The sequence below is a fragment of the Engystomops pustulosus genome, chromosome 10 (assembly GCF_040894005.1).
Source record: "Engystomops pustulosus chromosome 10, aEngPut4.maternal, whole genome shotgun sequence".
Lineage (NCBI taxonomy): Eukaryota > Metazoa > Chordata > Amphibia > Anura > Leptodactylidae > Engystomops > Engystomops pustulosus.
In genome coordinates this window covers 66,002,225-66,021,461 of record NC_092420.1, presented here as the reverse complement: position 1 = coordinate 66,021,461, position 19,237 = coordinate 66,002,225, and the positions used below count along the sequence as shown (strand labels likewise).

At 39.4% G+C, this 19,237-nt stretch overlaps 1 protein-coding gene across 2 annotated transcripts in view; it reads left to right on the top strand.

Annotated features, from left to right (window-relative positions):
* TGFBR3 (transforming growth factor beta receptor 3) overlaps nucleotides 1–19,237 on the top strand; it is a 146,467-nt gene that overhangs the window by 62,687 nt on the left and 64,543 nt on the right. For both annotated transcript variants that reach the window (XM_072127750.1, XM_072127749.1), the window contains exon 4: nucleotides 10,732–10,869. In XM_072127750.1, the coding sequence (XP_071983851.1) occupies nucleotides 10,732–10,869 (138 nt within the window). The remainder of the gene's footprint in view (nucleotides 1–10,731; nucleotides 10,870–19,237) is intronic.

Below are 19,237 nucleotides of genomic sequence, written 5' to 3'. Positions count from 1 at the left end.
TAGTGGGTGTGGAAATCTGGTTGATGGATTATTCAGCAGCCCATTAACCAGCTTTACCGAGTGAACCCGAATGCCAGACCCAAACTTTTGTCTGATGTCGAGGTTCAGGAACCTTAATCTGTAATGTTTGCCATGGACCCAAGCATTGTGGGTCAGGTCCATTGTTCACTATTAGGGAACTCTTACATTTTTTTTTATGATATAATTTTTAAAGAGGACCTTCTACCACTTCTGGAAGATCTGAAGGAGATCTCAAATGAGCAATGATAACTTTTGTTATTGTATTTCAATCTTGGACCCATTTTTCCAAAATTTTAAAACCGCTTCACACTTTCTTATGGATCCACCTTCTCCGTCCTTCAACAAAATGACAAAATGCTATCTTTCCATTGATAAATATATTTAAAAAAAAATGTTTTTAGTAGGTAGGTAAATTAACCTACTCAACCAAAAGTTCTATAACACATTTGCAGTGAAACTTTGGTCTCAGGACCTTGACTGTTTGGGGATGTGGTGGGCTTCTTACCTTTCATTCATCCACACAGCGGATCCTGTGCATTTGATACACTCTCCCTGTATGGACATATGTTTGCAAATATAACAGATTCCCAGAGTTCAGGCCATTGCCAAGAGAAATGTGTGGAGATTCAAGATCACTAAAATTGCCTTAATGTTTCTTACAGTTGAAAGGTTTGCTGCAGTATATCGCACTCTTCTCTTTGGTCTTCTAATAATTTACCACAATGTATTTGTGCGTGACAGATCTAGAATGATTAAAAATCAAGTACATTTTGAGGACCTTTGTGTCTTTTTAATATTACATTTCTTTTCCTTTTCCCCTTGACTCTGTATTCCAAATATATAGTCTGGACTTTTATTTTTCTTGCATTGGCAGGTTTATATAATGGTCCGTGAAGAAAACATTTCTTTCAGCAACATTTCATGTCTGCTGTAAGTTTCTTATATTCCCCAAAGACTGATCTTAGCTTTTTCCTAGAAGTGCTGTGAACAGCTGCCTCATTCTGAGGAGGGTTCTCTAGTATCACATCTTGTTTTCTCGCTGCTCAACTTTAATATGTGGACATCTCTGAACACCTCCAGTTACACAAGGGAAAACATTCTTTCCCCTGTTTACATTGCCGCGGTGTACAGTAATTACTATAAAATCTCTGTACATTTACATATTCATACATTCTCTGAACGGCAAAGCAACTCTTATATTTCCACAAGTGAATTCACTCCACAAAATAAGATTCTTGTTGTATTGTTCCGGGTCCCCACCAGCACCGTACCACAGAATCAGCCGACGCTATGCAATACTGCACCATGTGACTAGGTCTTAAAGGCTCACCATGTGTGAATAGGTCTTGAATGCTCACTGTTCCATGCATGTGGTCTCAGGTAGGCGGCCACTATATGCAGTCTCATGCCAATTTAAAAATACCCGTGTCGAATGGGGTGGACTTTTGGTATCATACAAAGAACACAATAAATGAGGGGATAGAATAGAACTAAACCAACATTGGGAGAGAAAAAAGAACTGCACCGCACATCCACACATCATACAATCATCTATTGCGGCTAGGTTGATGCTGCGTTGCATAGCTTAGGGACCCACTAGAACAAGGTCGCCGTGAAGTGGTTAGTGGGCTTATACAATTTGATGAAAATGTAACTAAGAACCTTGAGTTTGTTTTGTAAATGTAGCCAAGCGGCAATGGATAATTGTATGATGTGTGGATGTGCGCTCCAGTTCTATTTTTTCAACAAAGTTACCAGTGGGTCTTGTCGAAATTGGTGTATCCCATGTCAGTCTAATCTTCCTAATGTGCGTTTCCTGGAGCAGTAGGCGTACAGTTCTCAATTAGAGACGGCCACAGCTACATGTTCTGTATTATATTTAGGAAACTGCTAGTAGCAGGATTCGCCACTATGCCACATCCTAGTAAAAATACTTTAGGCAAGTAGGTAGACTTTTTAGGTCGGGGATTTTTATTGCAGCATATCCATTTCAGAGAAATGTCTGAAGATGTTTCCATCTCTTTCCCGCTGTTCTAAAGTAACCTTGAAGATATATAGCACTAGACTGTAACTTTTCATAACAAAGCTTCCCGTGTATGTGTGTGTGTCTGAAAGTCTGCAAGTAAAACCGTACATAGGCAGCAATGTTTATTTGAAAAGATTTTTTTTTTTTGATTTGTGCTTGAATTTTTTTTGTCTGTCTGCAAATTACTTCAGCAAAGTAATGGAGCGGCAGCCCATTGATTGTTTGCCTTAGTCTGGTTACCATAGAGTTATCCAGCCGTCCATGAACCCCACCATCTCCAGGGACAGCACAAAAAACTTTCGGCTGTCTTTTGACATTATGGAATTGCCAATATTATGTTTCAAATAATTAGATGCTTTAAACAAGGATTTCATCTCGAAATAGGGAAATATAATAAACTTGTGATACAATAGAATGAGAGTACCCTTCAGGGGTTGATCAGAGCCTACCATGTATTTCATCTTTGTGATATACCCTAATAATGTTTTGCCTCTTTATTGCCCATTCCTATATCATCGCATTTTTTTTTCTTTCTCTGATACACAGTTTTTGTGCTTCACTAACCATAAATAACTGAGATAAAGGTCTTTTAGGTTTTATAATCCCTAATCGAGAGTATCTTTTAATTAAATTTTCTAGTACTTTTAATATATATACTAATGAGCCGGAAGTGCTTTAATTGGCGTTACCAGAGCCTATCCTTCTTCCAACATCACTAGTCTAACTCACAAGATCCTAGACCTGTGCAGTGGATCTTGCTGTCCCATGGCTTCTTCTGTCCATTGTGCATGTGCAACATACACCCAGAAGAAGCCTCTCAGATCTTAGAGCAGGATCTTGTGAGCCAGACCAGGGACGTCGCGAGTTGTCGTAAGGATCGTAAAAATTAGTAGACGTGCTGAAATGCAGTACAGTTCAATGAAGAACCTTTTTTCTTGATTAACCTTTGTGAATTTATGGACCCAGTCTGGAAATAAGTCCACATTTCTGTGTGAAGTGCAGCAGGGGGCCATCAGGTGATCAGATGCTGATGCCCCCCAGAGAACTTCAGGCTCATTAACATATTTATTAGAATGTTTTTTCTGCTGGACTGAAATATTGGGAGATCGTATCAAAAGGTATTCTGGAATAGGGATATTAAGACCCAAAAGTTGTTTATCTAAGTGGTTGAAAAAGTATCAAATATCGAATTCAAAAGGGAAGAAAGACTAAACTACACATTGATCTCTTCAAAAATAGTGGATTTAGCCATATGAATTTATTATGTATGCCTCTTTGCATGCTTCATCATTTTATGACCATAACAATGAGCTTATGCTTCTTTTAAAGGTCACTATATAAAATTGTAATGGTTTGGAGGTGTTCTGGACCTGATAAATGCAAGTCAAGTTTTATATAAACCAAAGGGTCTCCTTATTTAGGAATGTAACATTGGAAGCTTTGCAAATTTAACTTGGAAATGGTGACATAATGGGGATGTAAATCTCTGGTGTTAATGACTTCATGGTCTTGATATCCCAATGGATATTGATATAACCCAGTAAACCTGTGCTTTGCACAATATTTACTGGACCCATCCTCATGAATTGCTAAATGTATGTTCTTTGATTATTATGAACATGGATTCTGTAAAAGAAATACTTGACATATTCATCCTGTGATAAATCTATGGACATTATTTTTGGTAAATTTTATGGCTTCCATTATAAATACTACACAAGTTCAGTTTATATAAAAATAAAAAGTGAAGAAAACCCGTAATCCTTATTTACTTGCTTATACTTTGTTTTAAATGTAAGGTGTAATACAATGCCTTGAATAAGAAATATGTCATTCTTGTTAGTAGTGCTTTGCAGTCTCCTGTGGACTAATGAAAGTCCTGTTACTGTAGAGCGAATGTAGGGCGGAAGCTGGTGTGTCATGCTTGACACTCTCCGGCTCTGCACAATGGGCCCATTTACTGGTCCTGACATTGTAACCCTCAATTATGTAAGCATTAAGTTTTATTGAATGAAAGAATTTTGAAGACTTGAAAAGGAGGCATTAACATCTTTACAATTTTGTGGTTTATGCGAGTGTGTACCAAGGCGTGACCGCACACTGGTCATGGAGGTCACTGATGGGTGGTGAAGCATTATATACTGGCCTTCTGAATGTGCTGAAGATGTATTTTGTTGAGATGTATTGTTGTCAAAGGTCTGATGAGAACATCCTGCACCCCATTGCCAAAGCTTAAGGGGGCAAGTGACATTACATTGTAAATTTATGACTTATCTACACTGAATATGGGGTTCATTAGACTAATTGCATACAGTTTCCCATAAAACACAATGTGACCGGTTACTGTTGAAGTATATCAATAAGAATGGGGTGTCAGATGATATCATGTGGGTGGCACGGTGGCTTAGTGATTAGCACTACAGCCTTGCAACGCTGGGGACCTGGATTCAAGTCCCAGGGTCAACATCTGCAAAGAGTTTGTATGTTCTCTCCGTGTTTGCGTGGGTTTCATCCGGTTTCCTCCCACACTCCAAAACATACTGGTAGGCTGATTAGATTGTGAGCCCCTATGGGGACAGGGACTGATCTGGCAATCTGTGTACAGCGCTGCATAGTCTGTGTGCGCTATATAAATAAAGAATTATTATTATATCATACACCACATATTACCTTACAAGTACATATAGACATATATAATGTAGAGATGGATTGCTAAAGTACGTTCAGTTTGTAAGGTTCAGTTTGGATGGTTCAGTTTCATTTCATGCATGGTCCTTGAGATGGAGCAATGATGTTCTGATGTACCACTCTTGGTGTTGGTGAGAAGATGAGGGAGCTGACCATTTCATTTAATGAGGTAACCCAGCCCCCTTCTGTCTTCCGCCCCTTTCCCCTTCAGCCACGATGCACTATGTTTATAGACTGAAATTGAACCTTTCCTTGATTTCTAGTTTTGTTAACAAATCATTTTTTCATAAAGCCAACTAAATATGGGGAATTTAATAAAGCCGGCCTATTGACCACTAGTCTTAGCTCCCCGCCTGCGTACTGCACACCAGATATACTCCGTCCTATATACAAGTATATCCAGAGTGCCCTACATCAAAGGTATGTAGACTATAGTAATTATTAAGACTATGGTGAATATGGTGGCCCAGGGCGTCTATGCCTGCTGCTGCCTGCTCCAAAAAACTATTGGGCAAGGCTTGCTAAAGCATAGCTCCCAACCGTCCCGATTTTGCAGGGAAAGTCCCGTTTTTCTTACCTCTGCCCCGCGTCACGGGCAGCTATGAGATTGTCACGGATTTTCTCCCCAGGTCCCGCTGTGTCCACATAGTAAATACTTTGAAAGCCAGAACTGATAGTACAGAATGGCTTCTACAGGCATCGGGCAGGGAATCCTTTTCAGAGAAGTGTCGGGTTAGCAGAGACCACGTCATCAGCTTCAGATCTCTATCCATATATGGTCACTGCATCTCCTAGGGTTCCCCAGAGCAGACATCGGGCAGGGAATCCTTTTCAGAGAAGTGTCGGGTTAGCGGAGAGAGCAGGGACCACGTCATCAGCTTCAGATCAGCATCTGTCCATATATGGTCTCCAGGGCTTCCCCAGACACAAGCTCTTTATTTAATTAAATTAAATAAAGTTTTGCCCAGGCTGAGATTTGAACCTGGGACCCTCTGCATTAGAGACAGGAGACTTAACCAACTGAGCCCAGTGATACAGAGCTGAGGATTTCTGGTAACTAAGAAGTGTTATCTGCCAGTGTTACACTGTGACACAGACTAATGCACTGATATATAGAAAGGGATCTTCTCAGAGGTTATTGTAATTATTGAGACTATTATTATTATTATAAATTTTATTATTTTTATTATTATGGAGACGATTATTAATAATAGTAAAAATAATAATAATCATCTCAATAATAATAATGTTAATAATCTCCATAATAATAATAATAGTCTCAATAATTACAATAATCCCTCCCTATATACCAAAGCATTAAATCTGTGTCACAGTGTAACAGTAGTCATAGTTCTTAGTTACCAAAATTCTACACCTTGTTAATCACTGAGATTATAGCTCAGTTGGTTGGGGCACTGTGACATTATTGTACATGGACACTGCAGGTTCTGGGTTCAAATCCTAATGAGGATCATTTTTTTATTTATTTTTTTTATTGAGATGATTTTTATTATTATAATATGGCTAAAATTAGGGGTGTGGCCAGGGAGTGATTGGGGGTGTGTCTTAGGGGGATCGCTTAGGGGGATGTGGCTTAGGGGGATGTCCCTCTTTCCCTTTCACAAATGTTGGGAGGTATGGCTAAAGTCCACCCAGTAAGTTGATATAACATAATTTTAAAAGCTGTAACTCATATGTTAACTCAACTCCCCCTCCCCCCCAGGTGACCGGACACACCTCACAATGACAGGCCAATTGTACTATTTGTGATGCACAATGTGGGGATTTTATAATGCTTTGTCTGGCAGTCAGGACTTTTACAAAGCCACATATTCATTTGTTTTAAGGCTTTTCTGCACATAGGGCTTGACGGGGTGGAAATCGAGGTGGACTGGAGGTGGGTGGAAGGTGTTAGAGCCCTGGTCCGCTGAAGTGGGGGAATTTAATAACTTTTTAAACCTTCTGTTCATTTGTAACAACACATGACCATGGATGAAATGCGTTAATATATTGTTTCCAAGTGCCTGTAACATGATTTGTATGTGATTTTAAAAGAGCACATTTTAATCCCGTGAACATGCTTCCGTTTGGAAATTTATGACTGGTGCGCAAAACTTCAGGCTTAATAAATCCCCCCCAATATCTTTATATGTCCAGCCAAGAGGATACATAGGGAAGAATAAATTTGTATTTTTCTAAGATAATTTGTTTTACTTTTGGAAAATAATAACTTTTCCGAGCAATGATCAACCCCTTTAAAACCCCTCTGTCAGAGTACATAAAATTCCATTTCTATAAACCTGACACAATATATAACACAAATTGACAATGATATTTAGTGCCATTATTTGTAAAACACAGTAAAAAACATATCACAATAGAAGTTCATTTCATATTAAATTTTTATGTAAATATCTTGAGTCATTTTCTGTTAGAAAGGTTATTACTTCTGGCTCTCAGGAAGGAAGGAAGATTTGCTTGGGTTTTATAATCTTTTAAAGGGGTTTTCCCATGAAAGAAAGTTCTGAAATTTTAATCCCCTAGTGATATTTATACAATAAAGATAATTTTAACCCCTTACTTTGCTATTTTACTTAGTTTTATTGCTGTTTTAGCTCCTATCACTCAGTGATGGTCAGAGTAAGATTCCAGAGTGTGGGCAGGGACTCTCTAAGCAGACACATCATGATCCCTTTGTGCTATGAGATGCTATGTGCTGACAATGTTCTTTGAGTTTTGGGGTGCAATTTTATCTACACTTGCATTTATCTTCTAAACATTCTACTAATATCTGACACATAGAAAAAGAGAGACGAGACAGATCAGAGATGAGATATGATGAGATCCATGGGATGGATATAAAACACAATGACACTTTCAGCTCTGCTAACTTACCTAAACAATAAAATACACAGTCAGCTCTGCTTATCTCTCCGTAGCTTGTAGAGTAAGTCTCTGCTCACTGCTGCATGCTGGCAGGAAGTGCCTGTATGTGAGTTGGTCTTGTAATGCGGGGGAGAGGGGCTAAAGGCAGAGAGCATTGCAGTGTGCAGACAAGAAAAGCTATTTGACTGATTTGGCAAGCTCTGTGTAGCAATGCGGAATATGTTGGCACCATATAAAAATAAAAGAATTATTATAATTATTTATGAGAAGATTCCGGTCATAGTCCGGTTTATAGTCATATCCAAGGGCAACCAAAATTGTATTCACCAGGACTAATAGATAGGTTGGAATTATATCTGCGAAATGCTGTATTTTTGTTAATAACTGTGTTATTTTGTTATCCTGAGTATATTTAAGAATCTCTTGTCCTTGTGGGAATATCCCTTTAAGTAGAGAAAAATTAGTTTTAGCCTTTAATCAGTAAATCTGTATTTACCTCTTGTATTTTTAAAAAAATGCCTCATTTTTCTGTAGGATATTTGCACTTGTTTTGAATATTTTGTATGAATTCGGTAGCACATAAAAATGATTAAGGGTAAGGGACCTCTGCCAAGATTAACGAGAAAGTGATATGATTTACTGGCAATAATTCTTTATGTGCACTTCTTATGTCACCCAAACATAGTACAACTACATCTCTTAAGACAAGAGAAACATTATACCATTGAATGCCGATTGCCAGCACCACATTAGCACAGCTGTCTTTTTGATGTGCTCCATCTGCTGTCTTTGCCCACGCTTGGCATGTAACATGGAGCCACAGTTACACGCTGTCTACTGTTTGTCATGTTCCGCTAACATTTTTGAGAGTCGTGTACTGACACCTCACAGTGTTACTTAGCGAGACGAGAATCTCCAGCGTCACCTTGTTTCAATGCTGTTGATTTTTGCTGTATGATTTAAGGACTTGGTTGTTGTTGTGTAATCGTTACTATTATTATGGCTGAAATACAATCCCATAAAAGCAGCCCTTTGGCTCTAGGAATGGACCTTACCTCAGCATCAGTTATGGAAAAACATAGATCATACTTTATGAGTATATCATGGTATTTGTTGTTTTCCTGGTTTTTCTCCTTCATGGAATGACTGTGTAGCAGATGTAAGATCAATTTTCCCTATAAATGAATAATATATTTTGAACTACTATGAGGATTCCTTCTTTTTTTGCGGTTGTAGATTTTTCTTTACTAGAGAAGTGGCTACTTCAACATGTTGTTTTTGTCTGTGTGCTATCCTTTTTTTTTTAACACAGACCCATTCATTTTAATAGACCCATGCACATGAATGTGTTCTTCATAAATCTATATGGAGACTGTAGAAAATTCACATCCTATTGCTGCCAATTTGCGTCTCCATCCTTCCCGTAAAAGTCTATGGAAGGGAGAAATATGGATACCACATTGGTGTCAACCGTGTGCTATCCATTTTTTTAGATCAGTTTCTAGTAGTCACAATCACGTGATACATCAATGGCGCGGTACCTAATCCACAATTGATTACACATGGAAAAAGTGAACCATGTATCTGTTGTATGTGGCAGGAGAACACTACAGCTTCACATGCAAATACCCAGAATCATTGTGGTGGAGGTTGCTGGTTCTTGTTACGGTCAGAATAGAGTTTGATCTTTATCTCAGTTACTATTTATCCTTCTCTTCCAAATATGGCTGCTGCAAATGCCAGAGTTCCATTTACACAGGACAGTGCTGGAGATGGGGTTTGTGAACAGGGGCGTAATTACAGTGGTAGCAGCCATAGCAGCCACTATAGGGCCCACAGTGTCAGGGGCCTTGTCATCCAACCTGACACTAAAGAATGGAGAATGTGCACTGTTATATACATATTATGCTGCACATTGTAGAGAATAATATGTATAGAACATATTTGTCATGCAAATATGCTCTATATGTGTGTATATGCTTTATGTGATATGGTGTATGATGTGTATATATGCTGTACATCTGTATATGTTACTGTGTGCGTATATGTGATGTATATATGCTCTATATATGTGCATATAAGTGAAGAACTGTATGTTTAATCATATAGGTAAATAAATGTATGTGTATATATGTGAGTTTAATATGAATAATTTAAGGCGGGAAGGGGGGCCCCATTCAGAAGTCTGCTCCTAGCTACTCCCCTGTTTGTGATATATAGCTACAGTTTAGTAAGGGGAATGAGCAGAATGTAAAATCACTGTGTAGTTCTAGTTCGCGTTTCCATAATCTAAAGATGATTTCATCGTTGGATTAAGATTACATGAATCAGCATACAGAACCGGGGAAATGGCAGCAAGGGGATAACATCAGCAATCTAAACATTCGGTCTGTTCCTAATGAATACATTTTTGGCACCTGTTGGAGATGTCTATCTTTCAGTCAATGTTTGACAAGTGAAGCCAAGCCAAGGTCAACATATCCAATTTTTTGTGGGGTAAGGGGGACAAAGCCTTCAGCCTCTGAGCCTTTGTCGGAACATCTTCACCAACTACATGATCATAGTTACCACAAACAAGTATTTTATTTTGGCATCAGCCATTTCTAACATTGATGTAGATCAGATGTTTTGTACAACGTAGCTCAGAACAATGAATGGACCTCATACTTATCTTTTCAATCTGCACTTCATTTTCCCTTATGTTAAAGAAGTCTTCAATGTGTCACCTGGACATTGAGTTTTGTTCCTCTTCCTTTTATTATTCCTTTTATTATTTATATAGTGTACACAAATTTCGCAGCGCCATACAGAGCTTGCCAAATCGATCCCTGTCCCCAATGGGGCTGACAATCTAATCATCCTACCAGTATGTTTTGGAATGTGGGAGGAAACCCACGCAAACACGGAGAGAACACACAAACTCTTTGCAGATGTTGACCCAGGGGGCTGAACCCAGGTCCCCAGCGCTGCAAGGCTGTAGTGCTAACCTCTGAACCACTGAGTTCTGTTGCTCGCACTAGCCATCCCCCATACTCATTTTTACCAGTACCAGTATATAAGGGTCTTCATATTGCAATGTCATAACCCGTTTTCATTTTGTTTATTTACAGGTCACTTTGCATCTGACCCCAATCTCAACAGTCGATGTTCATCGTAAACCTCTGGTATTCATCTTAAACTCCCCACGGCCCGTGACGTGGGAGCTGAAGACCGAGAGACTTGAAGCAGGCATTCCAAGATTTTTCTTTGTGAGTATATATGAGATTGCGAAATTATCAGAGGAGCAGTTGCATTTGGAATATATATATTTGGTTATTTTTTGTGTCATGGTAGGAGCTTATACTCTTGACATAAAGACATCAATTTTAGTAAGAATACTACAAGCGCTCAGTATTAGTCCAAATCCTGAAGATTTGTTTAGTTTTGGCAACTGTCTTGGTACAATAGAAGGAGACACTTTATAAAACAACACACGTTTTTGGTTAAGCCTGCAACTTCTGCCTTCAATAAGGCCGAACTGTATTAGTCATCTGGTTTGTCAGACAATAGAAAGGGCGAGGCTCTTGTGTTTGTTCTGTGAGATCATGGGCTGTAGTTCACATTCAGTGATGCCAACTTCGAGAATCCCGTTCAATAACATTGGTGGTTAACCTATGACACGGGTGCCAGAGGCGGCACTCAGAGCCCTTTCTGTGGGCACTCAGACCATCACCAGAGATGACTCCAGGTATCTTCCTGCAGTCCCAGACAGCCCAGGACTTGCTGTGCACAGAGCTATTTTAAAGTGACAGCTCTACCTGTGACTATTTTCTGCTTGATTGGTGTCCTCAGGGTGCCGGTATCAATGAAAACTGTGACAGAGAAGGAAGTATAAATCACAAATTAAATTTCTGTGTTGGCACTTTGTGATAAATAAGCGGGTCTATGTTGTAGTTTGGGCACTCGGCCTCTAAAAGGTTTGCCATCACTGCCCTAGATCATATCAGAATTTCATCATGTTTGATGGGGTAAGCAGCACCCACTATGATGCTATTTTCTTTATGAACACAGCAGTCACTCCAACAGAACCCCAACAGAACCTCAAGGTTTTTTACTAACTTTAGTCTATATGTAGTATTGGTTGAACATTTGCTTAGGTCAAAGCATTTTTTCGTCCACTCTAAAAGTGACAAGTGACAATGCGGATATGAACAGAGCCATCAAGATGATGTATATTTCTATCATTTCCATTCTTGAGGGCATAGTAGACAATCTGGATTCTTTGGATGCCCCCCCCCCCACCCCAGACTGGTGACATTAATACTAACCTCATGCTCCTCATTGAAACTTTCTCTTCTGACATTAAATGGCTTGTGCTACCAAGTGCCATTACACTTAAACCCTGGTCCCAAAATAGTAGCCATGAGTACTCTGGAAACTGTTTTTTAGATGCGTTAATGTGCAATGTAGTGATATTGGTTAGAAAACCATAACTAGTTAATGCTGCTCAGGGTGACAGTAGCCTTAGCCATGTACTCCATTGGTGGTACTGACCATAAATGAGATAAAAGTTAATGTATCCTTTGTATCATTTATCGTAACACTTCCTAAGAGAATTGATATGATTTTCCCTCTGTCAATGGAAGACCATTGTTCAAGGCGACCTGAGTAGTATGTCACCCTTCATTAGAGAATAGAGGATTAGCAAACAAGGTCTTGATCTTTCGGAAACTAAAGGCTTTTTAATTATGAGTTCAAGGTAAAAGGGGATTTCATTCGAAGACTTTGGCAGCTGAGTGAAGGGTTTAATTAAATATCCATCGTAACTCCCCGGTGATGATAACTCCGGGTGCATTGGTCAGAGTAATGCACAATTCACTCATAAACCTGTCAATGCATTTATAACATTTATGTAAGGCTAGTTTATTAAAAAATGGTAGGGCTTCACCCCTGCAGCTCATAAACATGCAGCCGCTGAGCCATTTGACATTATCTTGCTCCTGCTAACCTTGACATATCTTTCAATCAACGTGCGTGTAATACAATCTGCGGAGAGTTATGTTCTGCTGAGATTAAGACATTATTACAGCTAGTCATAGGAAAGCGTGGGGGGATAGGGATTAGGGCTATCTGATATTATCTACCTTTTGCATCTAAAACTAATTATCTTGCACAGCGGAAGTTATTTTATGAGTGGAATTTTCATTTTTTAATCCAGTCCTTTGTGAAGGTTTAAATGAGATTAGATATATATTTATCAGAACATTCACTGGAAAAGGCCAATGCACAATATCAGAACAGGCCATGGATAAGGACTTTTCAATCTTATGCAACCCTTTTAAGCATAAACTGGAAGAATCAAAAATAAATATAATGGGCGGAGTCTATTAAGACTGCCATTTTTGTTTTTTTAATTTGCAACTTATTTTTATTGGGTTTTTAATAATACAGGAAAAAGTTTAACCTGCTGGTAGGGAAGCAGCATGCCTAATCTACCTCTTCCCTAAATCTGGAAACCATATCTGTCAGGTCAGACCCAGTTAGACTAGGTTTTAGCTTTAGTCACTGACGATTTTCCAGCAAAGACTATAGTATATATCGTGACCAGGCATTCACGCCCCCTGCTTCCTGTCTGCCCAGCTGGTGTCAATACTGGCTTATGGGCAGAAAGTCCTAAATAATGGCAGAGATGGGGCTTATCACATGCTGTCTCAGACAGACTGTCAGAGAAGGCATAGTAAATGTCTCCAATGTATCTATTTAAAGGGGTAATACCAACCAACTTTAAACGTTATCCACTATCCACAGGAGGGTCTGTTCTTGTGATCAGTGGGGGTCCAAGTAGTCAGACCCCATTGATCAGATTGATATTGTCTATGCTGTTGTCAATTACTGTATTTTTACTTTGCTTTTGGCTTTGTGCACACAACTATATTTTTCAGTCATATGGTGTTTGTAATCTGTCAAAAAAAGTGCATGGCTATTTTTTTTCCGATTGGGCACACACCCAGTTTACACAGACCTGATTGACCCATTAAAGTAAAATGGTCAGTGAAAGAACCGGTCTACACATGGGTTGAATTTTCACGGGACCAATTTTGGCATATACGTGAGCACAAAAAAATTAAGAGCAGTAATGTGAGCTGGAAAAAGTATAAAACCAAAACTGAAAACTGATTTTGTTGTGTACCTCTATTTTTATCTATCGTAAGTAAAGGGACGGTTTATATAACATTACTTGCAGATTCCTGTGGTATTGTAGAAGAATAAGTCGAGACATTGAGCTCCACCCTCACTCCCAAATGAATTGGAGTATAGTGTATTGTGGGGAAGCTAGCCATCCCAGGCCGGTCTGCTCATTGTGGCTTAGGTTTCTAATATGAGTTAATAAGGTTCACTTTATGGTATGAATTATGCTGTCTGCAGACCACATGCAGATCCTGATCTACAATACACGCAATGGCTAGAAATAGGCAGTACATATTATAGGCATAGCTCCAAAACACAACTAAACACAGATCTTATTTTGGAGCTTTTTGTTTTTTTGGGGATAAATGATGCCTTAACTGCAGTTTTGTCTTTTAAAAATAAAGCTGTTTTTTTTTTACAATCGCTGGGAATTGTCGACATCTCCAGTAAAATACCAATATTGTAATATTCAAAATCTTCATATTGTACTCGACATTAATATTCATATATAGACATTTCTAGATAAGTGGAGCACATGTTACCTTGAAAATATATCCCAATGGAAGCCATTTTATAGATTTTGATTCCTGACCAATATTCAAAGGGTTGCATACGTGCAGCACCAAAAATTCCCATTTCGATTCCACACCTATGGATGTGAAGTAAGAGTGGATTGAAGCTGCTGTGTAGGCGTGTGGAGACCTAAAGCCATTGACGCTCCACTAGGGGATTATTGGAAAATATATATTTCAGTTTCCAGGATGGGATAAGGAAAACCACGCCTCTTTTAGCTACCTTGTAAGGCAGCTTCCTTGACATTAAGCATGACTTTCAGGAAGCCTAATGATATGATGCAGGACTAAAACCAGACCAGTATATCTATTCAAGAAGGAACAGATTCCCAACTGTAGATAGCGCTGTTTCAACCTGATTGGGGCTCTTTAGTACAGTGTAGGGAATTGGTTTGGCTGAGTGAGAGGCTATTGACAAGGGTCGGGAAGTAAGAGATCTCCTTACAGAAACTGCCGCAGTATAGGCGAGTGGAGACTAATAGCCATTGACGCTCCACAAGGGGATTCTTGGAAAATATTCTCCTTTAGAAAGCCTTATGACAAGGTAGCTAAAAGAGGCGTGGTTTTCCTTATCCCACCCTGTAAAACGTATTTGCATATTTTTCCAGCTATGGATGAAGTCACTCCGTTCTACATATACTTCCCAGCAATTGATTAGTAGTTGCTACAAAACGTTCCTAGTTTTCTTGATATGGTTAATGTGTGTTGTTGTGGTTGATGAGAACGCAGATAACACTTTACTCCTAGAGAGTTTTGTGATTAATTGTTACAGATAACGTTAAGACGTGGGAAACAGTTCAAGCGCAGTATTAAAGCTAGCAGATACTTTCTATTAATTTTACTCCCTGTCAGTAAAGTTGGCTGACATGCCAAAACATTTTAAACAAACACAAATTGTTAACATTCGTATATTAAAAACGGATTTGCCACATTTAGTTGATCCTCTTATGTTAGACAAGGAGAGCCTGAGTAAACTTGTTACAGAGTTTTTGAGTTATTACTATGTTTGGTAAAAGCCACTTTAAAAGGAATCCAATTTCTTGGAAACTTCCATCAAACTTTGTAATCAGTGAAAAACGTAAACTGAGTCTTTATATGCATTTGTGCTTTGTCACTGTTTGTCAGCAAATCAACCATAAAGTAAAAGACAAAAAGACATACACTACTCAATCTTGCTGTACAATGTCCTGTGCGCTGCTGCTGATTTGGGTGATCTATAGATAAAATCAAGAAGAAGATCTTCACATTTATATGTTTGCAGTCTGCCAGTGTATTGAAATTGTAATGAAACTCAAGTAACATTTCATGAATTTCATCAGGGAAAATTGACCTACTAGGTTTATTTGACATACCAACAATTTTAAAGGGTTTGTCCAGCTCCAGTTAGTTTTATATTTACTGCCAGTGTCATTAAATAACAAAATTAGCAACCCCATACCAGTTTCCTGCCAGTCTCGTGCCAACATTTCCCGGTTGCAGCTTGCTGTTTTGTGTTTACTGGGCGTTAGGGGTGACATGCGGTGTTGACATGTGAATGCTGCAGTCAGTCACTGATTTGTCATCACCCTTCAGATTACTACTTTGGCCAGTTATTGGCTTCACCAAGCACTTGTTTGCTTGCATGTCATTGCTTAAGGCTAGCAGGGGACCCGGAAAATTTCAACAGTATGGGGGAAATTTATCATTGGCTTTGCTGGATTTTTTGGCATATGAAAGCAGCAAAAAAGTCACATAGAGGGGTTTTGCCACTTGCCATTGCTCAAGAAGTTGCACAGAACTATTGCCGCCACTTCACTATACTGGCGTAAACATAGAAGTCCTGCTAGGGCAACGTCATGCAAAGTCACTCCAGCTTTCTGCTGGTCTATGTGCTACAACTTTTGGTGCATTTCACCTAGTGCTGGTGATAGTAATGAGCTTTTCCTTTTAATACTAATAATCTTTATTTATATAGCGCCATACACTTCCAAAGCCCTATACAGAATCTGGGGAACAAATACAAATAAAATAAGACATTACAGAGGAACAACATTCATAGGAAACAATAGGAGTAAGGAATGCAAAAAAGAAAGTTTGTTGTAGCTCACCCGGTATTTTCTCTGTACGTTTCACTTAAAGAAAATGTAGCAGTAAATCCAGCGTCCAAACTCAGAGCTGTCTAAAAGATTACGTCTTTATTTCGGATACATATTCCAATAAAAAATGCATTAAAAAACGCTTGTGTCCCGTCTGAAGCAGAAGATGATCTTAGTAGCATGGCTTGGCCAAGTAGCCCTACAACAAGTTATCCTTTGAATAGGTTGGGTCCCAACGGTAGGACCCCCATGGATTATGAGAACAGGGATCGGTTGTACCTTAAATATATGCAGATGGAAATCAAGCATTCGCAGCGTTGCTCCATTCTCTATTGGCTTCAATAACCAAGCCAGGCTACTAACATCATCTTCTTAGCCAGCTTCAGACGAGACACAAGCCTTTTTTTATGTATTTTTTAGTGGAATATGTATTCGAAATAAAGACATAATCTTTTAGACATCTCTCAAAGAGTTTGGACGCCAGATTTACTCTTCAGGAGTGAGGGCCCGCTCACAAGAACTTCCAATCTAGGAGGATGAGGGGGTGACAAAAGAGCTTACAGTCTGAGGATGAGGGGGTGACAAAAGAGCTTACAGTCTATAAGGATGAGGGGGAGACACAAGAGCTTACAGTCTATGAGGATGAGGGGGTGACAAAAGAGCTTACAGTCTATAAGGATGAGGGGGAGACACAAGAGCTTACAGTCTATGAGGATGTGGGGGTGACAAAAGAGCTTACAGTCTATGAGGATAGGGGTGACACAAGAGCTTACAGTCTGAGGATGAGGGGGTGACAAAAGAGCTTACAGTCTATAAGGATGAGGGGGAGACACAAGAGCTTACAGTCTAAGAGGATGAGGGGGTGACAAAAGAGCTTACAGTCTATAAGGATGAGGGGGAGACACAAGAGCTTACAGTCTATGAGGATGTGGGGGTGACAAAAGAGCTTACAGTCTATGAGGATAGGGGTGACACAAGAGCTTACACTCTATGAGAATGAGGAGGTGACACAAGAGCTTACAATCTATGAGGATGAGGGGGGACACAAGAGATTACAGTCTATGAGGATGAGGGGGTGAAAAAAGAGCTTACAGTCTATGAGAATGAGGGGTGACACAAGAGCTTACAGTCTATGAGGATGAGGGGTGACACAAGAGATTGCAGTCTATGAGGATGAGGGGGTGACACAAGAGCTTACAGTCTATGAGGATTAGGGGGTGACACAAGAGCTTACAGTCTATGAGGATGAGGGGTGACACAAGAGATTACAATCTATGAGGATGAGGGGGTGACACAAGAGCTCACAGTCTATGAGGATGACGAGTGACACAAGAGCTTACAGTATATGAGGATGAGGGGGGACACAAGAGCTTACAGTTTATGAGGATGAGGGGTGACACAAGAGATTGCAGTGTATGAGGATGAGGGGGTGACACAAGAGCTTACAGTTTATGAGGATGAGGGGTGACACAAGAGATTGCAGTCTGTGAGGATGAGGGGGGTGACACAAGATTTTGTATAATCCTTTTGTTGGCTCCTTTAAATATTTGCCTTGCCGGATTCAAAAGTTTAGTTTAAGTAAATTGTAATGAAAGAAAAAGAAAATTAGTCAGCATTTTTATGAGTTTTGTCTGTTTTTGCTTGGCCCTTGATGAAACAGTGACCACTGCGGTACATAAATATATAATTGAGTTAAAAAAATAAATATCCGGCATCTGCCTATTTTGATTGAGCTGTACGCTTCCAGATAGTACCAGCAGGAGTTCTTACTACTTCATCAAGCCTCTGATTGTTTTATGATTTTTACATCGCAGGGACAGGAACGCCCCACACTGGACCAATTTTGGGCTTTTATGCCACTGACTTGGTGAAGAATACCCCCTATGTCTCCATAGTAACAGACTACAAACAAGCCATGCGCATTCTTTTTACTACCCTAGTAGAACCAGACTGTGCAAGATGTGTCTATTGTCTGTAACCATGGAGAAATAAAGGTGTACATAGATTTTATATATACAAGATGATAAAATATAACCACCTCCATCCATATCCATCACTGCCTCATTACATCCTTGGTGTTGCAGAATACATCCACTTAGTGCTCCATATTAACTGACCCATGGACCCATGTCATTTCTTCAATTAATTTATATAGCACCATACACAGATCGTCATACATAGTCTACCATCACAAATCCATCATGATAAACCAAGGACACTTACTCATAGATCCAGGCCCTGTGACTGTGATAATCTTCTTATATTTCTTATCCATGGCCTCCTTCCTTCTAAAATCAACATTTAAAATTATGTTAATGAGACAAAAGGCCTCTGTGCTGTAGCTTTACTGGCTGTTACACTGCCTTACCCTCCACTTCTGCTCACTTGGCACTCCTTTTGCCTAATGAATTTCACTGCAGCAGAGAAAGTTTCAACACACAGTTGGAAGTGGAATTGCTCCTGCACAGTGTAACAGCCTGTGAGGACAGAGCACAGTGGGGTTAGGGTAGCACTTCTGGCCGTTTAGCATAATCTTAAAAGTTGAATTTAAGAGGAAGGAGGCCATGGATAACAAATATAGGAAGATTACCACAGTCACGGTGCCTGGACCTATAATTAATTGCCCCGGCTTGAGGGTAGATTTCCTTTAATGAGGGCACACAATCTATTTTTGAAATAAACCAATCAATGCATTTTTAAAGTTTGGGAAAAAAGCTAAAGACAAAGGCAGCACCCAAATGGGACAGCTCATAGGCCAAACGTGGACTAGCCTGTCTCTTTTCCAAACTGGATTGGACTTA